The 24753-nt window shown below is 35.8% G+C and overlaps 2 protein-coding genes and 1 long non-coding RNA gene across 4 annotated transcripts in view; 1 reads left to right on the top strand and 2 right to left on the bottom strand.

Moving 5' to 3' along the window:
- The first annotated feature begins 12992 nt into the window (after positions 1-12992).
- On the top strand, positions 12993-22574 carry tmie (transmembrane inner ear). Its single transcript, XM_007548626.2, has 4 exons — positions 12993-13415; positions 15502-15619; positions 17049-17198; positions 22209-22574. The coding sequence occupies exons 1-4, from the start codon at positions 13305-13307 to the stop codon at positions 22517-22519; spliced, it is 690 nt and encodes a 229-aa protein (XP_007548688.1). The 5' UTR covers positions 12993-13304; the 3' UTR covers positions 22520-22574.
- Positions 17838-21280, bottom strand: LOC107835864 (uncharacterized). The gene is made up of 2 exons (XR_001661690.1): positions 18705-21280; positions 17838-18672 (listed from the first exon to the last, which is right to left on the bottom strand). It is a non-coding gene; the product is annotated as an uncharacterized LOC107835864 (long non-coding RNA).
- Positions 22575-22697: 123 nt separating the features above from the next.
- Positions 22698-24753, bottom strand: part of pth1r (parathyroid hormone 1 receptor) — a 57155-nt gene continuing 55099 nt past the window's right edge. For both annotated transcript variants that reach the window (XM_016669722.1, XM_007548625.2), the window contains exon 14: positions 22698-24728. The gene's annotated coding sequence lies outside the window, so the exon portion shown is untranslated. The remainder of the gene's footprint in view (positions 24729-24753) is intronic.

The following is a 24753-nucleotide window of genomic DNA, read 5'->3' as shown; positions in this document are numbered from 1 at the left end:
ATGCTTGTAAGTTTTCTATTTGTCTCAGGCAAATCAATTTAATTTTTTGTTAAATTATTATTTTATTTTTTTATGGCTTATCTGTATTTTCTTCCTGTTTTTAGTCATTTTGGCTGTGAATGGTTGCGAATAATAGTGCAAAATTGCCGTCAAGATTGCATTAAACTAACCTCTGTTAGGTTCCTCCTAAAGTTGATATTCCTGTTAAATATCCACACTAATCATTTCTGACTTGAAACCAGATGTGTGGGAATAGTGGTTAGAAGTGAATTCAAACTAAAGCTACACACACGGACTGTAATTCATTTCCTAGAGCATATCCTGCATTTACAGAATAAAGTCTGTGATCAGCGATCCAAGATGTCCTGGGAAGCGCTTGGAACTAGTAGGGAATTTATTTTATGAATTTACTGGGTTTGAATGAATTTGAAAAAAAAAATTCATTCATTGGGTAATATAAGTAAAATTTGTTTGTTTTCAGGCTTTATTCTTAGCAACATTGTTTAATGCAGTTAACAGTTTTTTCTTCCTTATTTCTTTTATTCAGTCTTTCTTTCCTTTCTTCATTCTTTGTATTTGTCCTTCCTTCATCCTGCTACCCCTGTTTCCGTTTTCCTTCTACGTTTGTCATTCCTTCTTCCCTATTCTCCTTCCCTCCACATATCCTTATTTCTTTTTTTTCATTCTCCATCATTTTCTCCATTTCCTTATTTTTCATACCTTCTTGCTTTGCTTTTGTCCGTTCTTTCTTCCTATCTGCATTGAGCAGATGTACTTTAGAAATGAGCAAAAACGTTAACGGAAAACTCTGCTAATTATGTCTGGAATAAAATCTTTAGAAAGCCTCTTAGACTTTCAATCCAAACGTTGTCTCAGTTCTGCTGATGGGTGTAGCTTTTACATACATGCGTACATCTGAGTTATTTTAATGTATCTGAAGGTGTTTCAGCGAAAAACAAATAAAAAATAAAACCTGCCCCGCCTGTCGTCTCTGCCCTCTCCACATCACGCTTAATTTAAAACCATGGCTGGCTTAGTGTGCTGATTCAAATACCGCACTATGTCTTCCAGCACCCTGTGGGAGATTGGCAGGTCCCATTTGGACCTGGTGAGAAAGAGCCACAAGACAAAAATATCAGAGTTTGGACATGATGAAGACAGCCTTTATGCTCACAGTAACATAAAACATCTTGTGTTGAGCACCTCCTGGATGAAGGGTGAGGAACCTTTTTAGGTGACAGTGAGTTGGTGGCAGTGCATGAGCAGGTTAGATACAATGGGATCTGAATTGATTTGGCGTAAATTACACAAGACGATGCGTACCATGGAGCGAATCGTGTTTTTTTTTTTTTTTTTTTTTGTCCCTCCCTGATTGATTGATTGATTGATTGATTGATTGTTCCATGTGATTCCTGGAAGATGCTAAATGTTTTCGAGCACACCATGTGTATGTGTAAATACTAACTGATAGGAACAAGTTAAGCACTTCTAATATTTCAGTAAGCTCTTTTCTTTTTATAAAGCTTCCTACTGTTTCCTACTGAGGTTATAGTGTAATTTCAGGTAAGCTAATTTCACAGCTTAATGCGTCTGCTCTTGTTGACTTCAGTTATTTCGGAGTGTCATCACCTTCAAATAAATTACACTTTGGCAAACAATTTTATTCTTGTTTTATGTAGCTGTATTACGCAGAAAGGTGTAGATTTATTCCAAGATGCCCAATAAGCCACCAAACCAAACACAAACTTATGTAAACACAGCGTACGTAAACAGCCTCGACTATTTGTCATTCCAGCTTTGAATGACTCCTTTCTCCGTCTTTCTCCTCAGAGGTATTCCCTCGTTCTGGACCAATGCTTCCTGCAGACCATTGACTGCATCCAGAAACTAAAGTAAACAGTGCAGCTGTGAACGCAGAGGTTAAAGTTAGCAATCAGTGTACGAGGGATCTGTGAACTTTCCTCAGGCCAGAAAAACGGTTTACTCCTCTGTGAGTTTATTCATCGCCCCGTGGCTCTCATTTACATGTAATGGAAAGAAAATAAACAGAACAGTTCTAATGTGCTCATTTACAGTAATTAGAACTTAAGTATCAACTTAACTTGTACACAAGTGAAGTAATGATTAGACTCTTATTGGTCACATTAATGTTCACTGGATCATCACTTTAAGTTCTTTGCAGGGTCTAATTAGGCATGGTATCACTAGATGGCAGTACAGTTGCTCATGTGCTGGGATGTACCTAAGATGATTAAGAAACTGTTTTGACATTGAGTGGTACCACGTGATTTACAGCGATAAGTGTTCTAAAACTGTTTCCACAAAATATAAGTTCTTGTAGGAAAAACACAGTGACTCACAATTTCAAGAAAATATGTTTTTTTATTATTGTTATTATTATTATTATTATTATTATTTTAAAATGTTACATATTGAAAAGAAGTGGAGAAAAAAATTCACTACTTCTACAATAAGTACCATGCCTTGCAAAAATCTTCAGACCCCTTGAACTTTTTTTTAGCAATTTGTCACATTACAACCAGAGACTTTAACTTATTTAACAGAGGCGTTTTTTTTTTGGTTTTTTTTAACTATAAAAATCTCAAAAGTGCTGTGTGCATGGGGAACTAGAGGGAAATCCCCACTTGCAGCCACAAGTATTTTTGATGTGTCTGATAGCTTTGCATGTGTAGACACTGAAATTTGATACCTTTTTTTTCCCGACAAAATTCAATCACCTCGAGACGTCAGTCTTGAGTGCCTGTGAACTTGTCAATCTTAGCAAAGATTCTAAATTGGGATGAGGTCTAGACTTTGAGTAGGCCATTCAAAGACTTGATTTGCTTCTATCACTACAGCTCCTCCCGATTTACCACAGACTTCTTTACTTCTCTTAATGTCATTCTTTAGGTGGGCAGCTCCTCTTTCGGTAGGTTTGCAGCTGTATCGTACTTTTTCCACTTGGGTTTGTTTGAACATCTTGGAATAACGTTTTACAACCTAACACTGCAATAAACCTCTCCGCAACTTCTGTCGTTCCTGGATTCCATGATGTTTTTTTGTTCACTAATGTTCTCTAACAAACCTCTGAGGCCTTCACAGAACAGCTGTACTCATTCTTAGATTAAATTACACATGTATAAACTTTGTTTATTTATTAGGTGACTTCTGAAGGGAACCAGCTGCCTAAATGTACAATTTATTTTTGTTTTTTCTTGAAACCTTAATGTTGGTTTAAATCCAAATAAAATCCCTTTAATCTGTATTTAGAAAAGTCTAAATGGTCTGAAAAATTTTGCAAGGCATTCTAACATACACTTCATTAAACTCTAATATCTAATAATAAATCATCAAACATGGCTGACATAGTAGATGCATTATCCTAAGACTATTCAACAAGTCAGATGTTTTTTCTGGAAAAATTATGGCAAGTTATACGTTTTGTATTCAAGCACAATGGAAAGGCCTCTTATGAAATGAGTCCAAATCAAAATTCACTTTAAAGCTGTGTTTAAGATCTTATGTGATGCTGAAAAACTGCAGTGACTTGGAGAAAACCTTTAAAATTATTGAAATAGATTACGGTGGAAGCAGATTACAAGAGCCTCAACAAACACAGGTTAAAAAAGCAGGTCTACAAAAATGGTATTAAATTATGTGAGGCAAACACCACTAAGGATGTAGAGATAAAAAAAAAAACCTTCTGGGCATGCAGTCGTTTTCATCAGTCTGACAGCAGCTGAACATGCTGGCCTCTCTGTGGCAGTCATACTAGCTTGGGACAAAGCAATCAGCCTCTCTCGAGTCTGAACCACATGCCAGAAGAGAAGGGTTTCAATTTGGCATTGGGCCTGCTTTTGTTAAACATATGAAAAGGTTTGTCTTTCATAAATTTCTTATCCACAGTTTCATTTGATATTGAATAAATATTGGTGTTGCTCTTGAAACAAATAACCAAAATAAGGATAAAAACTGCATGTAGGGTTCTTTTATGAGTAAGTGAAAATATACTAAATGCAGTTCAGGGGCATTTTTTTTTTTTGCTTCTGGATTGAATAAATGTATTTTTTTCTTTAACAGATTGACATAGAAATGCATCATTCCTAACGCACCAGAACAGGAGAATGCAGTACTGCTCAGCATATCAGCTGCATTTTTGCTTTTAAGACACTTTGCAGAGCAGCACTGCAGGAGCACAGAGCAAAAGGTGATGATAAAACAAAGTGATTCGGTGATTCGGCAAGGAAAACAGAATTTTTTTTGTAAAGCTGCAATCAACAATGTGCAGCTCCCCTATCACTAAAAGCTGCTATTCTCTGCTTGTCATTTTTGTAACGTGATTGCTACTTTTAACACGTGGCTCTCACTTGTTTCATCCCTTAAAGACTTTTGCCACTGTAGGTTGAACTGCTCACACCTTCTGTCAAATAATCAATTTCTATAGGAACATCTCCAACATTTGTGCTGAAGATATGGTTCTGTTAGGTTTTTTTTAAGCTCCATAATTGGGTTTGTGGAGTTCCAAAAGTTAAACTTTTGGAAAATAAAAATGCTCTGTTTTTGCATTTAAGAGAAAGTAATTAGTTTTTATTCACTGGATGAACAGGAATGAATCTACAAAGAAAAGAGGATTGTTTCCTTGAAGGTATGCTTTTTCATTATTGCAGTTGTTTAATAAGTCCCTCAGCGTGTCCTGGCAAAATGGCAATGACATTTTACTCATGAATGCAATGAGGTCCACATTCTGGAAATATTTGCATCAGCACCACTGATAACACAGACTGCTGGTTTGGCTCTAGTTTTTCTGTCATTTGACAGTTTGCCATGGAGAAAGGCAGAAATTAATTAGGAGAGACACAAGCTGCTGCACCACGAAACCCCAAGAGACTGCTTATATTGTTCACAGAAATAATGTCCTTGTACATTACATGAATGTCAATGTACGAATGTTTGTTATAGCACAACAGATGGATCCACTAATTGTAGTTAACTGGTCCACAATGTGTCCCGGCGAGTTCATCCTTTAACTGCAAAGTAAAGGTGGAGTCCAGCCAAAGATAATGTCCAACCCAATTCAAAAGTTTAAAATCCAGTAAAGGATCATTCAACTCAAGATGTGACACTAAAGTACCTCGTATCAACCTGAATCCTGACACTTATCTATTGCGTGTAAGTCAATACAAATGCAAAAATTATAAATGCAACATAAACGAAAGAGTAAAGTGACTTGCAAAAGCATTTGCAGCCAGTTGGACTCTCCCCACCCCCACATTTCATACAGTTAAATTCAATTTATTAGGATTTTATGAGGCACACCAACACAAGCAACCTATGTGTAATTGTATCTTGGAAGGGCAAAATTTGTTTCAGAGTTTGAAAGCCTCAGAGGTTTTTTTTTTTAAAAACAATAAAAACTGAACATTAAAAAATCTAGAAACACATCAGGAACATCGGTGGAAAAGTTGGAATATTATTAAGTTGTGATCATTTAATTGCTCAAGCTAACATTTAAAAGAGGAAACAGTGTAGCATAACTTTAAAACTACCGATATATGGCTCCACAGTGAATGTATGGTGTAGGATGATATCTAATTTTGGAAGTCTCTCCCTGTCTGCTTTCCGGGCTATTAGTGGAAATTCTGCTTCCGTCCTCGTCCCCTCCTTGCTGATTCCCAGTAGTATTTGGTGTAGAGAATCTAGCTCAGCAGACTGACATGTAGACCGGAACTGTCATGCACACAGACGACTTCTACCTATTAGAAAATGGACATGCAGGTTTACTTTCTGAATTGTAACCTCAGAGATGAAACAGTCATTTCAATGTAATTTTGAAAAAAACAAAACAAAACAAAAAAAAAAACAAAAAAAAAATCACTTAAAGAGAGAACTCTAACAAAGAACGTTGGGAGAAACCCTTTGCAACCACACAAGTGAATCTATTAAATAGGCACTTGGTACAAAGACTATTTGTTTTTTATTTGGAGTGGACACATCTTACACTTAAATCAATGCTCAAATTGCACAGACAGAGAATGTTGCTGGCCTTTAGGCAGAGAGAGAAAAAGGAGACAATCATGTAGAGAAACTTGCAGAACAATTTTCCCATCACAATCAACTCAAGAGGTTCCCAGGGGGCTCCCTACAGAGACAGTTTCTTTGAATCACTACCCCTGATGCTGTTGCTCCAACAAAAAGATGTGAAGAGACAGAATTACAGGATCGGTACCAAATTACTAGACACCTTAAAATTTCCATCACCTCAAGAAGTAAATCTGTTTTAGTGGCGACTTTCATCTGTTCTTTTGAATTTTACTGCAGTTGTAAAATGGAAATAATTAGAAATTCTATTGAATTCAGTATTCAGAAACAGTATGGGCAAGTTTAGAAGCAAGCTAATTCTTTATCAACTCCTTTACTACAAAAGGTTATAATGTATATCCTGTATAATTCAGGCGTTTGTGTCGAATGCTGACCCTGGGCAGTGGCTTAGTTCACTCTTCTTTCTTTTGCAAGATTTTTCAACATCTCGAATTAGTTCATGTGTTATTAATGTAGATCCATACTTATCCAAGCTGGTTTAGTATTTTTCTTATATGACTAAACTACTTCATTGTAGTTTAAAAAAGTTTCCAGTATAAGGCAGTGCATGTGTGTTTGTATAAGAAGAAGAAGAGAATTCAAAAGTGCTTTACATGATGAAAACCCAAAACATCAAACCAGCAAGAAACATTACATAGCAGTGGCAAACTAAAGGAACGTAAGGACAAGTTGGAATGCAGACTACAATTAATGATGCTCTTGCTATTGCTAATCAAAGGCAGCTCTAGACTAAATGATAAAAGCCTAACTTTAAAAGAACTCAGTGTTTCAGGAATTTTGAAGTTTTCTAGAAGTTAAGAGGAGAATCACAACTGAATGCTGCTTCCCATGTTTAGTTCTGATTCTGGGGAAATAAAGTGCAAGCTTTCATGTATTTGATGCTTACAATTTAGTGGCTTTTAAACTAACAAAAATGTTTTATATTCTGTGTATATATTCTGTGTGCTGAGCTATTGGGAGCCAGTGTAAGGACTTTAGAATCAGAGTGATGTTCTCTTTTCTAGTTTTAGTGAGAACAAGAGGAGCAGCACTGGTCATGTATTTTATATGTCTGACTTGTCTTTTAAAACATTACAAAGATTTCTCTGTTACTTATAAATACATGTAATACACACATTTACAGACTTTTTTAAAATTGCTGTTGCATTACGAAGAATATGAAGAAGCTTACAGCAGAATCTCAGTTATTTCAAAAATATAATTTTAATTGGATACAAGAATCCAAGAATCACAACTACATAGCCAGGAGCCGTTTCTGTCAGTCTGAGACAAGAGTTTAATAATTATTCCCAAAATCCCTTCGGCTTTGGTCCCTGATACACATTACATGTTTTAATAAGCAGAAACAGGAATGATCAGGTTCCGTTGGGTTGTAAAATATTCTTTGGGAGTGAGATGATGCTTGAGGGATAAAAATAAAGAGATAAAGCCAAAGAGCCATCCAAGGAAGATATAAGAAATAACTGTTGAAGTGAGCTTAAAGGGAGGGAGGGGATGTTATTTAAACGTTTTGAGCTTTATGTCTGTCATTTTATAACGCCTTTCTCTCATCACAAAACATACAGTTTTGTTTTGATTTGTTAATGCATATTAGAGAAAAACTTGAATTGCCCATGGAGCCACCCAGCTCTGCCTAACAGAATAACCTTTTCTCACACCTTTCTCACTCGGAGACCACGGAAAAGATGTGTAGAGGTTTGGTTTGAGAGAGAATGATAAAAGTGATGGGATGATGGTCAGCTGCAGTGCTGATTTTTCCAAGAACCAGCCAAAGTAGGAGAAAAGGAAGATCAATGTATTGTACTTCTTTAGAAATGCATTAATGAAAGACTCTTTTAAAGTACAAATTCAAGGAACATTTATTATTAACTATAATAAAAGCTCATTAAATGCAGCAACTAATAAGCTAGTTAATTATATCCATGTACTAAAAGTCAGAATTCTCATTAATAAGCAATAATATTTTTAATTAGTCTCAAATCAGTTCTAAAAAACAACTAGCTGTCACTCAATGTGTATATTTTTAGAGAAGGATATGATTATATAACAAAAATATATGTATTCTTAGTTTTACAATGTTAACACAAGAACTTAATTTTAATAGGTAAACATAAAGTAGTAACTTTTCTGCACGGAATTGAGATTGAACCTTAATAGCAATATTTGCTAATCAAGAGTCAAAAGTATCTATCAGTGTCTCTTTCTCTCTCTCTCTCTCTCTGTTTTGGAGCCTAAATACTCAAATCTGAGGGAGTGCGTAGTACAGAAAGGTCAATTTAAAGAAGGAAAAGCCTTTGAGGTCAAACAGGTTTTGATGCCAGAGAACGCTCTTAAAGAAACTGCTCAGACTCATTGTGTTGAACTAGACTAAATGAACTAAACTAGGTGTCAGGATCTGCAGTTCTGAACTTTGCATTACTCAGCTCAGAGGAAGATGAATATTTGCACGTTTGAACGTTGTCGTTCCAGGAAGGTAAAAGCTCCCTCTGAACTGAATCACCAGCCTTTCAAAACAGTAATTTTCATAGATGCATCGGATTATTTTTGATGCGGGTAGGTACACAAAAGCATAGCAAGCAAAGCTGGCTGGAATTAAAACGTTAGGCAATAAAGAAAAACATCTCACTTTTACAGAGTAAACTTGCCAATTCTTTGAAATCCTAAATCTAAATTTTAAATTTTAAAATCAGCATCCAATCAAATCATTCTCAAAAAACTAACACAAAGCATTTTATGAAAATTCAGAAATTCTAAGCACTAGAGCAACTGTACATGTTAAATGCTGTGTGATGAAACTGATTAAATTTCTTAATCTGGAACATGACTCAGGATTTTGTACCACAAACAAGCAAAGTGGTATGACAATAAAAAAAAAATCCTTGAATATAGATTCAAGGATTTTTTTTTTATTGTCATACCACTTTGCTTGTTTGTGGTACAAAATATATGCTGGCAGCACTTTACTTTATTTGTATTTTATTCCATTTTATTACATCAAATGAATAAAATTAAATTCTAAAAATGTAGTAAAAACCTTGAACACATGTGGAACTCCACAGTGAACAATAAAAATAACATAAAAGTACAGAGGTTTTGCACTAGCTTTGCCACTTCCCAACCAAGATATTATAGGAAAATGTGAGGAGGAATACTGAGAAGGTAACACATGCTAGAAAGCCAAGAATACATTCATTTACTTTGAACATCTCAGAAGGTGGGTATACAAACCTCCAAGTAGGATGACAGAGTTTGGCAAGAATGTGGAGCAAATAAACTTTTCTTTACACAAATAAAAATAAAAGAGTAAGACAGAATAATGCGAACTGACAGAAACACGAACAAAATTCTACATGGAAATAAACACTAACAAGAGGGGCCTAAGAAAAGAGAGCCAGAGTTTGTTTTATATCTGTGACAACAGAAAGCAGGAGGAACAAAATATGAAAATAAAATGATGGTGTGAAACAAAGACAATAATGTTACAAGATCGTAAAATAGAAAAAAAGAAATTCAGGAAAGAAAAACAGTATACCAAAAAACAAAAAATACCCATAATCTGCAACATAAAAAGTCACACATCATGAAAAAAAGTAACTCAACCGGCTACAGTAAGCATTCACAGGCTGAGATAAAGCACTTACTCAGAGGTTTTTTGAGTATTAACTGTGCATCTTTAAGATGTTTGTGTTGTCATCTTGAATCTATTTTGCATTGCCTTTGACAGGATAACCTTTGGAAAATGAGTTATGTATTCTGAGTAAGCAATCTCAGGGATCTGCAAGTAAAATGTCCTCCTGTGTTGTAATTGATTGTGCAACACTGTATAACATTCCTTTAAAAAAAAAAGAAAATACATGAGAGAATGTGTGTTTAAACTATGACAGAATATATTATATTTTAGAATAATGATATTTGTGGCTCAGACACTTTTAATCAGTATTTTTACATTGCTTCTGCCTGTGTCCTGCAGGGGCTTTTACCGTCTTTATTTTCTCATCTCCTCTCTGTGTCTAATGTCAACACTCAGGAGGAACCTGCTTGCAGTGAAAGCAACAAATCAACCTCACACTGTGGGTTCAGCAGCAAATTTCCCACCGACACAGTTTGAGACCTTCTGCGCATACAGTCACTGAAAACAGAGCAACAACTGTGGACTCATTTTGTTCTCAAGATTTGGTGGGCCAAAATAGCAGTGACAAAAAAAGCGTAACACTGCACTCAAAAGTGATGGTTCGGGATCTATAAACTGGTGCTCTCTAGAAAGATAATGAACTAGTAAAATCTTACATGTGGTGGATATCTCAATAAATATTGCACAAAATATTTCTCGTGATCGGATAGTATCAGTAATGCGGAGGCTTTCTCTGGATGTTGGTGAGTTCAGGAAAACGCTCTGACTGTGTAGAAAGTCACAGAGTGACTGAGTCCATGAAGAAGCAGAGGACAAACTAACAGAAATTTGATTTGGTAATAGAAATTGTGTAATACACAAAATCACTTATTGCAATTAAACATTTTTGACTGATTTGGTCAAAAATAAATTGTGCAAAACATTCTTTCAGCAGAGGAAGACACATCACAATCCACGCCACACTACACAAAATGATTCAGTGTTTTGGTAGAAGACAATTAAATGTTTGTGAAAGGTCAAATCTGGGAGCTTGTGTTCATTACACAGTAATTATTATTATTATTATTATTATTATTATTATTATTATTATTATTATTATTATTATTATTATTATTATTATTATTATTACTATTATGTCCTATGAGACAGGTATCTTGGCTTTGTAGATTTTGACCTGCTGTGAAAGTTATTTATAAGAAGGAAAAGATTACGTTTCACATAAATAATCAGAACTTTATTATTTATTTATCTACAAAAATATATCCAGTTTATATTTCACTTCATGCTTCTCTTAATTGCTTTACATTTCTACAAAATTTCCACAAATGATCAACCAGTCAAACTCCTACTTGTGCCAGCTCAATTCCAGTAAAAGAGCTGTTGGCATTACAAGATGGCTGCCACAGAGGACACATTCATACGATGATGTTCAAACTAAGTGACATAAATATAACAACCAAATATTTCTCCAGTGCATTGATGCGCAATCTAATGTTTAGCACTCATTGTACAACATTGAGGAAACACTTTAAAGTGTTTAAGGAATAACTTAATGTTCCCTAACAACATGTATATAATGACCATATGACTTCAGTCACATGATCATTATAGAGAGTATTATTTTACTTGAACCACATTTTATAATGTTATAACTAGCCCTTTTAAATGTACAGTGTGGCCATGAGTGAAACCCACCGCTCTTCTGAATATAATATAGAGGATGTGTCAGTTTTAATAAACTATCAGAAGCAAAAAAGGAGCTGGTGGCTCTGAGGATAACTCTGTTTTGCAGAACTGGTTTTGATCCGCTTATCCCCTCAGCGGAAAAAGTCACTGAAAATTTGAATCACTACTGTTATCCTGTTATAAACCATTTTTCCCTTGATGGATATGGCCTCTTTCAGGATGGCAATACCTTCATCCTTTGGAATTAAAAGGTCAAGGATTCTTTTGATGAACATGAAAAGGACGTCAATCGTGGGCTGTGATCGTTGCTGTCACGAGACCTAAACTCGGGTGCACACTTTGATTCAGGCTTACATGACCATATTTATGTCACTGGATTAAGAAATAGTTTCATAAAGAATGCCATCTTAAACTCTAACAACTTCTTAATTTGTGGCAATGAGGTCCTTTAATCTTGCAGTACTCCATTCAGGTATCGGGAGTCAGTTCCAAACTTTACAGACAATTTTCTTATTGGCCAAAAAATCTTCTTATGATATTTGTTTTTTATAAGATCATATTTTCTCTAATTTATCTCTGACCAGCTCTGATCTCAACAATTTTATTTTGGCTCTAAAGGATTTTTCACGGTCGTTGTCCGACTTGAAAGTGAAGTTCTGTCCCAATCTCAAGTTTCGTGGATTCTTTAAATTAGAGAAAATATAATGTTATAAAAACAAATATTATAAAAAAAAGACTTTTTGGCTAGTAAAAAAAATGTTAGTAAAGTTTGAGATTGAGACTGAAACCTGAACAGGTTTTCTTCCAAGATTATTCTGAACGTCAGTGCAACCATTTTCACAACAGCTATGATCAACTGCCCAGCCTGTGCTGAAAAAGATCCCCAAGCATTATGCTGCTACCACCACGTTACATTGCATGGTTGATATATTGTTAACTGCAAGACAAAAAGTTCAATTTTAGATATATTGTCATTGGAATTGTTGTCCTGTATGCTATATAATAATAATAGTAAAAATAAATAAATAAATAAATAATAATAATAATAAAAATTGCCAATATCATTAAATCACCAATGTATTTTCAACATATTTTCAAACAAAAGCTGAAAATGTTGTCAAAAACATTAAATTCACTTCATTTGAGGATTTTTTCATTAATAAAATTGATTCTTGTACTTGTAATAAAAAAACCCATAAGAGTCAGCCAGGCAAAAATATTTTCACTAAGCTGAAAAAAACAAAAAAACAAAAAACAAAAAAAAAAAACAATTCACTGCAGTCTATGCCAGTGTTGTAGCAGTTACTCTTCATTTCTTTTTACTTTCCTTGGACAAGCGCCTGTTGAAAACATTGGAGTCAGCAGCAGCTCAGCTTATCACACTTTGCCACTCTGAAAGGATGAGGCTGTGAGGATTTTCAATCTACAACCTTAGAGGCTGTAAAAGCAATGACTCACAGCCATTCGCTTCGCTGTACCTGAATAGGTCGATCTCATCGTGGCCAACTGCACAGCCCATCCCCCTGTCTTAGTTAACTGCCTGTCCTCAGTTGGGTGAGCCGGCTGTAAACTACACCAGCTCTGCTAATTAATTAATGTCCCCCAACTGCAAGACTGGCTCCCTCCATTGTACTGGAGTAGTTTCCAGCTGGGTGCAGAGGGGACCACTCTGTGTTTTTTGGTTCGGATTGTGTTGTGGTGGAAAGCCAAAAGAAACAGCAGTGGATGGCCATCAGTATCATTCTCGCTATCAATCACTAAAGGGCCATTGTGGTCCCGTCCTGTAAACGGCGCCAGTGTAAGCAGGCAGGCAGACAGAGAAAGAAGAAGAGAGAGCAGAAGGGGGAAGAGGGGGCAGGGTGGCTGCAGGGAGAACCAGGGGGAGAGAATGGTCGGGGGACAGTCTGGATGCCCACCTCAGCTTCTCCTGTGGGGATGGAGAACTCTGCTGCTGTCTCAGTGCCTGTCCTCTGTGCTCTCCCAGGTCCCGGATCCTGAGGTAAGAGCCTGAAGGCACGCCATGTCCTCCAACATAGTCTTCACAGATATAGGCGCAGGTGTTTAGTTGCGTAACATAGCATCCATAAACGTAATTTATGTCACTTGATTGGGTGCCCGGCTTGTTGTTTGTCTTCTTACTGGGATTGGGTGGTTTTGCGGGAAAATAGAAAAAACATGACTGCGTGAGCCGGTGTGAAAAGCTAAGCAGAGTTGTTGTGACAAGTATTGGTTTTAACTGTTACTTTGGTGTTTGGGTTGAACAGAAGAGAGATAAGTTGATTTTCATTCTGGTCTGACATAAAAAGAAAAAAAAAAAGCTAAAAGGTGATAAGAAATGATTTAGAAACTGAGCAGTTTGTGTAAAATCTGCACAAACATAAGAGGGAATGAGAGACTTCACAGACAAAAGCAGCATTATAGCATCTAAGACAAGTCAGATGTTGTAATTACCAAAAAGGTTCCCCATGGGAAATAAAAACAACTAGGACTCAAGTATTAGAAACTAGATTTAAAGGTAAGGTTTATATGTTCACATACACAAAGTATTCTTGCCTTTTCTGTTGGAGGAACGCACTCTCTTTTCATGTACAAAAAATGCCACATATAACATATAAAGGCATAGCCTTTGTCAAAAGGCTATGCCTTGAACTGTTATTTTATGCATAACAGTTCAAGTTTAATGTGACGCGAACAGGTTTTTCATTAAAGATAAGAGCAAATGCCAGAAACCTCCAGAGGGAGTCCCTGTGGCTGCTCACATGCTGCCTTTTGAGCTTTGAAAGCGAAATGACTGAAGTTCAGGCTTGTGGTAAAATACTTGAAATGCTTAATAAATATGTGGTGTAAAATCTTACTTAGCTTGTTGCACAGTAGCCAATAATATACATGAAGAAGATGAATGAAAACTGGCAGTGTTTTCAAATGCATACCCAGTTGTCTCGCGTCATACACACCACTTATGACATAAAGAATGTCATTATTGAAAGGAAGTCATAAGAAGTTTGAAGTAAGCTTCTTCATAAGACTTGTTCTGAAGATTTGCCAACCAGGTTGATACCCAAAATGTTATTTTTTGGTCAACATAGAAAGCCTTCTGTGGTAAGGAAAACTATCATTGCATAGCATACATTCTATGTTCCACTGGAACATGGTAGTGACAGCATCATGCTCTGGGTTGATGCTGAGCAGGGATAGGCAACAATCGGGCGGGGGTGTTGATGGAAAGATAAATGAAGCTGAGCACCGGGTGAAGAAAACATCTTAAAGTCTGACCTGGGACTGGGGTTTTAAATGTGATGTGTGTGTCACATCTGCATCTGCAATGTAGAGAAACAAACGGCTCCGCATTGAAGTGTTCCCACTGACTGAGTTACAGCAATCGCAATTTAAAGCAACAAGCAGCTTTGCAGATATGAGATATTTAAAACCTGTGAAAATGTGTAACTCTGTCTGACTTTGTGACAACACACCAAAACCTGGTGTTCCTACAGATAGTACTGATAGGAACAACATAGATCAGTGAACTTATTAGCTCTAATTTGGAATTTGCATTAAACCTAGATAAAGATAAAGATCTGAAATAATTTGGTTTTAACAAGAAAAAAGCTCTAATGTGTTGTTTTAATTCTGTATCCACATCCAGCTTCTCTTTTCTTTGTTTTTTATCGCCTTGCAGTGTTTTCAGTAATTGTAGCAGACAGAACAATGGCCTATTTTTAGATCAATTACTTGGTGCTTCATAGATTAAAGTGTAGAGTTTCCACATCCAGTCAAGTGATCAATAAACAGCAGCCAGGGAAACCTTCTCTTGATGGTTTTATCAGAGGGGGGCGATGCTCTGTGGTAGCACCGACAACATATCCTTTTGGGAGAACGTATAATTGTCCTTTCCCAAGCTCCAGTTATAGAGGTCAGTGGTGAAATAAATGTTTCAAAATGCCTTCTACACACATCTGTAGCAAATTGCCTAGCAGCAAAGTACTATTATCAGAGATCTTTATTAGAGACATATATAGTACTGCACATTATATTGGCAAAATTCTGGTTTGTGTGAAAAGTTTGTTTGTTTTGTCATTTGCTTATAGCTTTTACCCACACCGCCCCCGAAGAAGCCGGACCCTGTCACCTCAGAGACTGTCGTTTTCTGGGGGCTGAGATTATGGCAGGTCATTGGAATCTTTTCAGTGTTTGTGTTGGCTGTTAGTAAGTATGCCTTTGTCAATTCAGTTTCTTACTGGTGTGACTACAAGAAATCTACCGTTATGTAACCCCTTCTGCAACTTTGATTTATTAGGGAAACTCAGAAATGTTCAGAGGTTGACTAAAAAATTGTTTTAATAGTAAAGCACAAGAAAAATGCAAGGATTTTATCCAAATTCAACTTTCAGTGACTACAGTCTGAAACCTATACAATGCAATTCTTTATAAAAGCAAAGTGTTTGAGAAGGTTGTAAGGTCTCAAGTTCACCTGATGTGACCAAGTAAGAGTTTCATTTGTGTGGTTGAGATAGAAAGATTCCCCTAATCACACAAGAACTATGTGAGAGTTCAGAGAACAGATTATTGATTTGCACAAACAGGAAAAAGCATGCAAAAACGAGAACAAAAAAAGACACAGTCTTGGAGAGCTGATCGGAAGCATAGTTTCCAGGTTTAAAGGTCAAAACAAATAGAGGAAACTGTTAGCAGCTGAAATCAAATTCTTGAGGAGGCAGTCTGACTGAAGAAGACCGGGAAGATAATTGGTATTTATAGTTATCTTCCGTGCAAACGGATGGCAAATGGCAAAACCTTCTGCAAACACATAAATATTGCAAACCCCAAAACACACGAACACAAAAAACAAATGCAGTAAATATGCTACAAACACAGAAAAGAGAAGCAAAAGTCTAAAACCACTAAATCAAATGGAAAAGAAAAAAAATAGACACATTTATGCAACCACAAGAAATAGAAACAAAAGGAAAAATGCTGCAAATAGAAAAAAAAAAAAACAAATGATGCAAAGTTGCTCCAAGTGTTCCAGACCACTTAATGAGAGTTCACCACCAAGTCATATGCGACTGGACTCTCAGTAAAGAAAAGATGTCATGATTTAACGGGATGTCCAGAAGAAAGTTGGAAGAAAGTAGAAAAGCTGCATTATACTTTATGTCTTTTGCTGTGCTGTCTTTTGCAATACTACAACAGCAACATATTTAATAATATTACTTACTACAGACTCCTCCTGGTGGTCTGAAGCTGTTCTACTTTGTGGAGTGAATTGTGATTGTAGCAGTTTTCTTTTGCATTTATTTTGCTGGTGTTAGGTTTTTGCTTCTGTGTTCTGTGATTGCCACATTTGTTGCTTTATGTGTGTTTTGGAGTTAGCATCATTCATTTTGCGGTGCATCTTGCTCTTTGCTGTGCATTTGCTCCCGTTGCTCATTGTAGTTCAGCTTCAGTAGAAAGCACAGATTCTCTTTGGGCTGTTCTAAATGAAGAAGTCATAACTCACATCTCTCCAGGATGTGTAATTGCTAACTTACTCCTAAGTGCAACGTGTTGCACTTTCCTGATGAATAAGAGGTTTTAATAATTTAAACTCACCATGTCCTTTTCTTTTTTCTTTTTTTTTTTGTCTTTCTTTCAGTTATTACTCTGTGCTGTATTTTCAAATGCCGTATCCCACGGACAAAAAAGGAAATTGAGGCACGGCATGCACAAAGACAAGCTGCCAAAAAATATGCCAACACGTTAGAGACAGTGCCACCACTGAATGAGCTGACTGAGATCCCAGGATGTAAGTACCTCTCTGTAATACCATTTGAATTTTCACATGACAGAAGTCCTTGGGTAATAAAAGCAACAGCAGGCTTTAACTCTGAAGTTGACATTAGCAGTTTAATTACCCTTCTGTGCCATACTTCTTAAGCTAAAAACTCAGCTCTTTCTGACATGGGAGAAAAACGGATGGGGGAAACAGCCTTTCTCAGAGGCTGTTTGTACATCTGTATCCACACAGTGCTTTTTATTCAATGCAACAGTTCACGATTGAAATTGATTTATTTCTGTGTATCTGCAATTTGCAGAGAATAGCAGTGAACACTAAATTTAAAATAAAACCCAGAAAACTCAGTATTGTCTCAGACACACTTTCTGATTAACAACTATTTTATTTCACACTGTCCTCTTAAATCATATATTTTTTCTTCACTTTTATACTTGTCTCGTAAAGTTCTGTTCCTATAATCTCCACTTTTCCTCTCCTTTTCTCTTGTCTTCTCTTCCTCCTTTTCTTCCAGCGACCCCAGATGCCTCTGCATTGCAGACAGTGTCTGAGCAGGTCCAGACTCAAAACCCTAACAGCAGCCCCCTCTCTGGGGTTATTGTCAACGAGGACCACCCTAGCACTCTGTCTTTGCCAGAGCTGGGATGATGCTTTTTTTTTTTTTCTCCTGTTCTTCTGCTCTTATCTTCCTTCAGCCATTCCTCTTTGGCTCAATTGCTTTGCAAAGTGTAGTGTTTACAGTTGGAGCCACTCTAAAAGCACCCTTCATTCATTTATCCAAAATGCTTTTATTCCACTCTCAATTCAGCCCTTGCTGAATCTTCGTTAAAAACTGCTGGTGGCAAAAGCTAAATCAATCCCTTGTTTAGCTTGACTAAAGTAGCACTTCCAAAATGCTGCCAGAAAAGAAAGCACAAAATCTTCAGGCTTTGCTGAAACTTTTCAGGCTTTGCTCAGTAGTGATGTCCTCTTTAATGAAACTTTAATGAAACTACCAAGTACACATGGTGCTGCTTTTAACAATAAGATTAGGTTAGAACAGCTTGGCAGTTGTGGATTTCACCATACTTGGTGTGTATTTGGGAGTGTGTATGTTATTTATGTACAAGGTGGTAAAAGAAAAAAAAAATACCCCTCCTACCACTCTTTAACCTAAGGCGAATTTGACTCTGGTACAGACAAATTACGGCTTGGAAATGGTTTAATTCATTAAAGGAAGAAGCTATATAAGCCAATATGACCCTATGTAAAAAGTAATAACCCTTATAACATCTAATAATAATTCCTGCCATTCTCTGTGGTAACAACTGCCATAAGGTGTTTGAGATAACAAAGTTGTTTACATTGCTGTAGAAACATTTTTGCCAACTCTTTTTTGTCAAATTGGTTTTAATCAAGTCACAGGTTTTTTTCAAGCATAAGCAACCGATTCTGGTTAGTTACAGCATTCCATTTGGATTGAATTTTAGACTTTGATTAGGTAATTCTGAAACCTTTGTTTTGGCTTTTATTTAAGACATCAAAGTCTCAAAACATTATTTGTAATCCTTTCCAAAGCAATCGCTACCATTGGCTTATTTTTTCACATCTTCCTAAACTTGTTAAATGTTGTGTTGATGTTGGAGGTCTTCAACTTGTCAGATAGGATCCATTTAGGCGATTTCTGGTTTCTGAAGGTGTGGCAGTAATTAGAGCTCATGTAGTTGTAATTTAAGAAAGAGGGTTGTAACTTTCTTGCACAAGAATACATTGATTTGAATAGTCTTTGTTCTTTAATTACAATGAAAATCATTCAAATACTGGTTCTTGTAATAATAAAACTTGCTTTAATGAAAATATATTGACAAAAAAAGCAAAAACAGAATACATTTGAAAAGTGGTAAATCCATTTCCACAGCTCTGTATATGGACAGATATTCCAGCAGAATTTTTTAGAAATGTAAAAGTGCATTCTTCTCCAACTTATGGATAAAACATTAAATATTACAAGCTGTGTTTTAATCTGTAATTAGTGTAGAATAATTAGGTCCAGGTCTGACTGGTCAAAATTGTGCTACTGATATTTTTCTCAATGCCAAAAAAGTATTCAAAATGCTTCTTTAGTGTTTTTTTTTATTATAAAGGTTGCATATTCTCAAAGTGTGTTTTAAAATTATCTCTGTTCATTGTATTCAGTGTTGAAAGATCAAATGAATTTATAATTACTGTATTTCAGATTTTGAATGAAATATGATCAAATGTGTCAACGGTTTCCAAAAGAACACAAAAAAGCCATTTAAATTAGCAGCATACCTGAAGTTGCTAATGAAATTCCAACTTCAGCAGCAACAGCAAGTAAAGTATCCCACTTGATTTACACATCTAAGCATGTCTAAATCCCCAAGAACCTGGGGGACAAAATACCCCAATTTTTGCCACCCTGTAGAGCATCTCAAAAAGCACCTCTAGGTTGAGTTGTGAAATTTTTGAATGTTTGCATGATATTTTTGTACACGAATTTTGAAACAGCTGGAATAGCAAAACTGCAATGAAAAGAACCTGATTGATTTGCCATGTATGCAGCATGCCTTTTGTTAAATGTTGCATAGGATGGTGTTTGTTCCTCCTCCTGTTTGTTTGTATCTCCCCCATCAGTATTCCTAACTGTGGGATTAGATTTGAATAAAATAAATAGTTTGGACTCTGCTGTTATAATGACTGTTCTTTTACATCTGTTTTTTTTAGTTCAGGTGCCATTTCTTTTAATGTGTCAGAAGAATCTTATCCTCTCTGCTGATTCTGCTCCATCTTCTTTGTGGTCACGGAAATGCGTTCATTGAGTAACGTGTAATTGATATAGTGCAATTAAACGCTTAAGTGTTTTTCCCATGATGCATGTCTGAAATAATATTGGCATCAGAGAATAAAAAGAACATGATGAAGTTGCTGTTGCTCCACATTGCTTTAGTTTCTGATGTCAGCATGTGGATATTCATCCGTGGCACTATGCAGCTAATTAACCATGTCACTGGGATAAGAGGGGGGACAGTAACCATAATGAAATGCTGAAAATGAGCACGGAGTTATCACTTGTTCTGTCTGATAAACTTTGCTCCAATGTTTGCCTCTGAATGACTTAAGCAGGAAGGCAGCAAAAAAAGCTAAATAAATATGTAAATTTATGCATCTCCTTCTGGATTATGTCAAGATGATGGTGTGTCTGACATTAAATCGGTAACAGCTTCTGACATCCCGGAAGAACTCGTAATACATGCTGAAAATGGCGTCACTGAATGTGAAGCAGTATCTGTCTCACAGTGAGAAGAAATTCCTGATTATGTTTCACAGACTTTTTTTTAAATAAATAAACACAGGATGCCAAACTTTTGGCCATGCCATGGATTCTTTAATGAAAAATAAAAAAAACTGTATATATGTTTTTCTTCTGGTCATTTTTTGAGAATGACAAAGAACTATGTCAGTCTCTTTTTGGGAAGTATACCAACACCTATAAAGAATTTCAAAATAGCTTGATGTAATCCTAGAGTTCTATTGGCTTTTTGAGAGCGTTTCATTTTTAATTTTCAGACTGAAGAACCTTAAGAGTTCTTGTTGGTGTTGAAAACCGAGGAGTTGGCATTTCTCTAAAGCCTTGAAATGATTCATCTTTACCTATGATTTTACCATGGACCTCCTGACTCCTTTTCTAAGGAGAAAAAGTTAAGAGGAATGCATGTTTGTATGAATACTGGGCCTAGATGTCGTGAAGAGTATAAACTGGCCTGCGACATTGATCTCAAAACTTTCTACAAGATTGAAGGTCTCTATACTGCCATATATTCAAACGTGCCAAGAGGAGAAACATATCTGGGACAGTAGAGTCAAGTAAGAAAAATAATGAGCTTCTCCTCTTTCAGAGACATTATATCTTACATATACAGTCAGTGAGTAGGGGAAAAAAATGCTGGAAGTCACAAGGCTTAGTCTTTAACTACCTTCCATCTTCCCTCCTTATCCAAAATGTTCCCCACTGAATAAAGAAGAACTATATAGAGTTTTATGTGTGTGTTCTTCATTTCTCTACTTTCACCTCCACTTATACCTGCTTATTTCCAAGTAGAAGGTGTGTAATTCCATATAAATATAAATCTGGAGACATCACTGTATTTTATGTGAGAAATTATTCCAGACATAAATGCCATGTTGTAACGGCGAATTAGTAGACAAAAAGAAAAAAAAAATCAAGGTTGCATTTCTGCCTCAATTTAACACAAAGTCAACCAGGTATGTAACCAATGAGATGCCAAGAAAATAGACTGACAGTTTACAAAAGAAAGAGAAAACATGTCAGGCTTAACATAGCCCCCAATTAGAGGAGCAGTCAAAGTTTTTAAAAGCTGTTGCTGAGTAACAAAATTGTTTCCTGTGAACCTTTGGACTCATCAAGTGAAATTTATCACCATAGCTGCAAGAGTAAAGCTCCTTCCTTTAAGCTATATACATACACTACTAATATTTCCTCGCTAAATCGGATCTGGATATCTGATTGGATTTTCTTTTTATGTTGATTTGTACATAGCACTTAACATCTTGTTTATGCAGATATATTTGCAGCACTATAACACCTAAGTCAGGGAAACAAAAGGAGATTAGACTTTAAAGACAGACATTCATTTTAGCTACCTCTTGTAGCTAAAATACAAATGAAATTCCCTAATATCACGCAAAACGCCTGAATAGAGTCAGCTCTTTCAGGAGGCAGATTCCTCTTTTAATAATTCTATTAAATTGACAAAAAAAAAAAAAACACAGAAATGCTGTGTTATTAGTGTTATTACTCCAAGAGAAGTCTTCTGTGATGTGATATGGACAGCTGATTTTTTTTTTTTTTTTTTTTGATGCATTATTGGGTTCTTATAGAGCCATATAAGGCATTTTGTGTGTGTTCTTCAAGAAAGGTGTCAATACAACTGTTTCTAGAAATACCCAGGAAGAGCTGATTGCTGCTTAGAAGTCCTGACCCTTTTTTCTTACTTTTTGCAGCTGCAAAACCAGAAGAAAAAACTGAGGTTCCAACAGTGTCCGGGAAAGTGGATGGTGAAAAAGGAGAAAAGAAGAGCAAGGAAGGAAAGAAAGACAAGAGTGCCAAAGAAGGGAAAGGGGATGACAATGAGGCTTCTACAAAAAAGAAGGGTGAAAAGGGGGAGAAGGGGGAGAAGGGAGAAAAGGGGGAAAAAGGAGCGTCCAAGAAAGAAGGTGGTGAAGGAAAAGGCAAGAAGAGCGACAAAGGAGAGAAGGATGAAAAAGGAGGCAAAGGAGGTGCTAAAGGGGGAGGCAGAAAATCACAAAAGTGAACTGTGATCCCTCTTAAAGAAAAAGATAACTGTTTTATATTTCACTCAGCAAAAAAAACGATACTTTTCTAAAATAAAGTTTGTACATTCTATTAAAAGTAAACGTAAATCCGTGTCAGACACTGTCTTATTTTTTTGAGTGGAAATCAAGGAAAAGCAGCAAAAAAAAAAGAAAAAAAATGAAATTACAGATTTATTGTCTTACAATTTACTGATTGATGAACATAAGAGATTAGAAACCATCTTTTAGAATATTTACACTGACATCTACAAATGCCTTAATTACAGAGTACTGAAGAGAGGGAGAGATGTATTCAACCAAATACTGCCAATACACAACAGTTTTACACAAGGCCTTGAGACTAAATACCACTTCCACTGAGTACATTTCAACATAAATAAATGACATAAAACACTTAATTCCAGAAGAGGTATATAAACACTTACAACATTAGCTCTATGAAAATTGGCCTCAAAATTCTGAAACACAATCTTTGCATGGGAAAAAATCAGAACAGAATTGTAAAAAAATAAAAGGGAGAATAAAGTGCTAAAATAAAAATTGCAAGCATTTCTTTGTAAAAGAACTCAGATTCTGGCTGACCTTATTACATAAGGCATCTAAAGAATATTCAAATAGTTTATACTGAACATATTTTCTGCAAGATATATTCACTAACATAGGAGCCTATATTTTTTGTCCCATTGCATCAGGCGTATTGGATTCCCTAAATCTTGTGTTGTAGTTGTGACAGATAAAGTAGACAGGTGGAAGATGTCTGGATTAAGGAAGTGTCGTGGAATAATTTCTAAATTTCTGCAATGCCAGTGGTGTTGTGTATACTTCTGTAAAATCCAAGAAAATTATGTTTCTCTCAATATGATAAGACATTTTATCATAAGACAGTATAACAGATTTGGTGTAAAAAAAAAAAAATAATACATACGTTTTGACTCCTCTAAGCCCCCAAAACAATGTGCATCTAAAAAAAATAATACTGCAAAAAGGACACTTTTTTCAATGTTTCTTTTTTATTTTGTCCTTTTGAATTGTTTTTAAATTGGCTACCATTGTGCATTAACATTATTTTAAGATTAAGGCTTTATTTAAAAAAAAAAAAGTAAATTCCCTTTGTTACAGACTTTGTAAGACTTTGCAGTTTTTGTTTCCTTCTAAAATGACAACTGAAGTACAGAAGTCTCTTAATAGATGGACAAAAGGAACTGAAATACATTAACCTCTTTTAGCAACTATTATCATAGACTTGCCAACAAAAGTACTGAAAAAATAAGAAATTAAAATTGAATTCCATTCAGCGTCTCTCTGGCTGGTTAATGTGAGAACCCTCACATAGGTCCTAATTTGAGTTTGCAGTTTAAAATATGGATGTAATGATGGTGTATCCTGAACATGTATAAATCAACCCTCATCACAAGAGTTTATTTTAGAGGTAAAATCTGACCTAATAGTCATGGATTTCAGATTCTAAGTTCAAAACAATATGTTTAACATCGATGGCACATGTGTGTTTCATCATTTCACCATTTCTGGGAGGATTTGGCAAATTGAAATAAATATTGGGCACAAATACAAAGATATGCTGAAAGTTTTACATTTTTTAATGCCTTTTCTCTTTGATAAAATAATAAATCATATGCACTACACTGTCAGCCATGCAAGTTAATTACTGAGTTTAATGTATTGTGGCACGTGTCAGTAAATGGCTCCATGAATATCTGTCGCATGTTAATAAATTTACCACCTCTGTTTAGAGTCTACGTATAGTTCTGACATTCAATTAACTAACAGCTTAGTGAAAATACGACAACGGCTACAAAACATATACTGTATGTTTGCAACATTTAGCTCTTAATTAGAATGTACTTCTGATCTGTAAACACTGCGACTTGAATGTGAACGAAATGAAGCAGCACATTAATGGGCCTTTTGTGAAAATCTTTTGTATCCAGCATAAATGCCACTCTTTGACTTCTGGGGAATGCAATCTCATGGATTTAATTTTCACTCCACTGGAAATGAAGGTTTTCTGAATCCATCTGTGGTTTTGATTTGGGTCTAATATTATAAAGACCTTATGACAACAAATCAAACCATTACTGTCCATGTCCTACTTTTACTCCAAAATCCACTTGAAATATTCTCACTTTGATGTTCCTATAATCATTTGTAAAATGTTCCCAATGTAAACTGGGTAACACTTTACTTGAAGGGG

Source organism: Poecilia formosa, unplaced genomic scaffold (genome assembly GCF_000485575.1).
Source record: "Poecilia formosa unplaced genomic scaffold, Poecilia_formosa-5.1.2 Scaffold27, whole genome shotgun sequence".
NCBI classification, from domain to species: Eukaryota; Metazoa; Chordata; class Actinopteri; order Cyprinodontiformes; family Poeciliidae; genus Poecilia; species Poecilia formosa.
The sequence above is the reverse complement of the archived record's forward strand: the minus strand, read 5'-3'. Positions and strand labels throughout refer to the sequence as shown.